We start from the raw sequence: 4,087 nt of genomic DNA on the forward strand, positions 1-4,087 counted from the left end.
TTAAAGGAAATGCCTGAACTCTGGGCTCGCCACACCGACAGCGAGCGCCGCCGTCGGCACGTCTTTGCTCGACCAGTTCACGCCCTGAGCCCTGTTCCTCCGCCTATTGTCAAGCATCATATACGTACGCAAGCTGAGAACGAGGCTTATTCCCACAGCGAGGAAGCTAAAGTTGACTACGAGGGCGGTATTGTAGTAGGGCTGTTCTTTCTCCATGAAGATGTTGGAAGCAATAAGACCAGAAGCTAAGTACACGGATTAGGCGTTGAGGAAGAGTTATGTTGTAAACAAAGAGACGCACAGTTTGCAAAGAATGTCATAAGCGCCGTACGGAAGCCACGTCCGACTTCTGATGCATCGCTGTAGAGGTAGCTTGATCAGTTGACATCCACATCCCAAATAACCTTTACTTACTTGCAATTATGCCACACATGGAAAACGGTCGAAGGCGTGAATGCCCCAAGACACAATAGGAAGGAACCGAAGTACTGAATACCAGTCTTCGATACGTCAACGGTATCAACTAAGCCCCAATAAATAGGCGTATGATATGAGAAAGGAAGATGGACGCACGAACGATGAAGCCGATCATCGTTACAGTCATCGTACCAGCAATATGCAACGACCGCTCTCGGAAATAATCTGACGAGGCTGCTGTGAGTAGCACAGCAAAACCACCGACAAAGTTGGGTGCGACCTATATATGTGACACTCGCTCAGCACATCCAAAATTATAAAAATGACAACGATAGTTCGTGCCGTGAGCAGATTCGTCGTCAAGTTGCTCTTTCCCATTCGTCCAATAATCTGAGGGAGGAAAGTCCCAGTCGACGAAGAAGCTACTCCATAACAGATGGCGATTAACGCCCAAACATAGAGCTTCCAGTCTTTGAGGGGAGCGAAGAAAGCTTGAGAGGTGAGCTTTTCGTTCATGACTGCAGACGAGTCACGGAGAATACGTGTCCATGCGACATGCTTTTCTTCTGACGAGAAAAAGGGCGCCGAGTCGATATTTACGGGCAGGATGAATCTGTGAAAATGTCACGAATGCACCAGGAAAATGGAGGAGTAGCGTACATTGCCAAGATCGAGAAGAAGACAGTTGCAGCGCCTTCGACGAGGAAGAGTAGCTATTAAGAAAGATAGGTGAGGGGTTTGCGAATCAGGAAAATATATTCATGTACCTGCCAACCTTGAAGACGGATATCCGGCTGAAACACCCCGTATGCGATCAGCCCAGAGAATCCGCCCGCAAAAGCAAGCGCTGAGAAGAACACAGCGACACGCTTTCCAAGCTCACCACGCCTAGTAATGTATTAGATATGCACGAGAGAGACGAAAAGAGAAACAAACGTGTAAAAAGTAGTCAGATACCAGATGATGGTCACAGCAAATCCGGCTTCTGCTGCACCAAGGAATAGCCGCACGACCAGACAGCCAACAAAGTTCTTGACCCTAAACGATGAATGAGAGACGTAAACCAAAGTTGTCCGAGGTGACGTACGCAGCATTAATCATACACAGTCCGCCAAAAGTAAACATGTAGAGTGGGAGCGCCACTTTAGCCCCGATTTTCTTTGAGAGTGCGATCGCCGGAACGGTGAGGGTACAGAATGGTATGTCTAAAAAAAGTTCAGTCAGACGATAGATTAACGTATAGCCTAAAAAGAGTCACGCACAGAACACTGAAAGCATTATCGAATAGTCATTCCCATGGAAGTGAAGGTCGGTCTCCAGTCCCTCCGTCTTTGCATTGCCTGGTAGACGTTACACACCAGCGAATTGACACATCGTGTACCCAACAACTACTCACCCAAATTTGACCGGTCGATGGCATTGAAGATGTACAGGCAGAAAATAAGCGGCATAAGCCTCGCATCGAGCTTCCGAACGACCCTCTGCTCCACCTTGGGGTCGAACCTGTAATAATCCTCGATGTTATGACTGGGTTCTCCATTTGGACCATAAGCAACGTCGGGGACGTTTGACTCGACATCGTCTTTGCGGTCAGGCTTTGAGTCCAAGGACGGTGCCATTGTCAGTTCCAAGTGTCTGGATAGAAAAAGCGCTCCTTCTTATGTGAAAGGCGCTGAAAAGGAGGAGAAGATCCTTGGCCACTCTATTGTGGACGATAATTCCATAATCAAGGCAGGCAATGCGATAGGTACGTCTAAGATAGGACCGGAAAAGTTTAGGAAGCAGGATAAACTACCCAGCCGTAGTGTAATAGTGAGTATTCGTCATTTTGCTAGGTACTAAGAGGAAACTTGAGGTCCGTACTATGATCAGAAGAAGTTCAGAGTACTGAGCGGTAAAAGCAGTCGTCGGGAAGATCCAAGGTAGACATATCCCAACCAGATAAGGGATAGATGGAAGGAGATAGGAAGGATCATGCCCTTCTGCTGAGTTTCTAAGTGTATCAGCGAATATAGCACATCAAAAAAGCGCAAAATGATGAAAGATAAATATAATATCGCTAATCTTGAGATGTGTATCCGGGGGATCTGCAGGATCGGCCAAGATAAGGTACTTGTTTTTTTATAGTCATGATGAACGATTAACTCTTGCACCTTCTCAATCCGACATAGCGTCAAATAGAAAACTTGGTGTACTGCAGCTGAATACCCAGTTCTACAGGCTGCCTGGCGATTTCGGTAATCCGAAATCGTACACTTATCCAGTAGTCATATCCATCGTCGAAGTAGCCATCCGGGAGACGGTAGTGCTGGGTGGAAGGGAAGGACAAATGGCGTTGGTAGACGCGTTTGTTAAAGAGGGAACAAGACTGATGAAAGAGGAGAACGTCACATGTTTAATTACAAGCTGCGGTTTCATGGCTGCAACGCAGAAAGAGCTTGCTGAGGGGATGCCCAGTGAGTTTCTCTTTCTATAATCATCCCTTCACAGTAAGAGACTGATGAGTAAATTAATTCCTATCGGTACCAGCGCACTATTACAAGTTCAATGCCTCCGGGAGCTATTTGGCGGGGCACCTGACACAGTTGGGATACACTCTTATCCGGGTATCTCTTGTGAAAACCCTAATTATGTCGTACAAGATGGTGAAATGGTCACTATTTATGATTTCAATACATACGGAGCGGTTCCACTCCTCATGGTGTATCCCGATGTACATTGGCAGGATATATATATTGTGGACCGCCAGTAGGGCTACGACCTCAGTTGAACATCGAAATCGATGTTGAGAAATCATTGAGTTTCCTTTGTACGGATACGTTTCCCCCTAAAGTGCTCTTTGTATCATGAGGTTGAACCCCTCCAGATATTTATTTCCAATTATTCCGGCTTTCCTCCCTCTTCAGTTCGTATCTCTGGTACTGTACGTAGGCAAGATTTTCAATTACCACTCGATCCTTTTCTTGTTTTGGAAAAACGAGTTCTTTTTCCATAACAATTCATATCCGGAATCACAATGAATGATAGTTTTACAGGCCAAAGATTCGCGATTGACATGAAATCTAGTCAATAGAGTTAAAACGAAAACTGTTTTTATGAGCAATCATTATAACGCACTGATGGCAATACAGTTATCATGTATCACTCTCAAGTAGAAGGGTTGGATTCCCTTCCAGTGCATTGGTAATGCCTGATGAAGTTTTACTTTTGCACTACACAATGACCCCTATTCGAGCTCCTTTGCTCATATTGTTATCAATACCTTCTTCCACGACTACGAGATGGAGGGCCTCTATGCCCAGCTTAGCGGTGACATAATGATAGTCTTGAAGACCTCAGCGTACCGTGTAATATCGAGATTCCAAGGTCAGTACATCAGGTACGGATAGTAGAACTGATTAAGTATCGTGGAATCGAGAAAGGGTTCGAATCCCTTTCAGTACATTGATAAATTCCTCGATTGGCCTCTTTTGCACCGGAGCTCGTCATGCGAGATCTGGGCATTCCCCCTTTTTCCCAGAGATAACCCTCTTTCAATTTTCAAATACTGGCCTCCGTATGGTATCCCTCGTACTCCAAAGATTTCTGTGGTTTGTCATCGACCAATTCACTTCAGGACAGGGTAAAATTGTGCAGCGGTTACCATTCCTACACATGAGATGGGTTCGAT

General features: G+C 45.7%; 2 protein-coding genes across 2 annotated transcripts; one reads left to right on the plus strand and one right to left on the minus strand.

Annotated features, from left to right (window-relative positions):
• On the minus strand, positions 1 to 1,304 carry EV420DRAFT_1573202 (major facilitator superfamily domain-containing protein; the record flags this gene model as incomplete). The annotated part of the gene is made up of 7 exons (XM_060474375.1): positions 1 to 245; positions 302 to 360; positions 415 to 523; positions 574 to 697; positions 760 to 1,030; positions 1,078 to 1,130; positions 1,185 to 1,304. Coding segments are annotated over 7 exons (981 nt in total), but the record flags the coding sequence as incomplete, so codon positions are not given.
• A 1,283-nt stretch (positions 1,305 to 2,587) lies between these two features.
• On the plus strand, positions 2,588 to 3,169 carry EV420DRAFT_1277178 (uncharacterized protein; the record flags this gene model as incomplete). Its single annotated transcript, XM_060468010.1, has 2 exons — positions 2,588 to 2,877; positions 2,923 to 3,169. Coding segments are annotated over 2 exons (537 nt in total), but the record flags the coding sequence as incomplete, so codon positions are not given.
• Positions 3,170 to 4,087: the final 918 nt, after the last annotated feature.

The sequence above is a fragment of the Desarmillaria tabescens genome (assembly GCF_030435595.1).
Source record: "Desarmillaria tabescens strain CCBAS 213 chromosome Unknown EV420scaffold_51, whole genome shotgun sequence".
In the NCBI taxonomy this organism is placed as follows: Eukaryota; Fungi; Basidiomycota; class Agaricomycetes; order Agaricales; family Physalacriaceae; genus Desarmillaria; species Desarmillaria tabescens.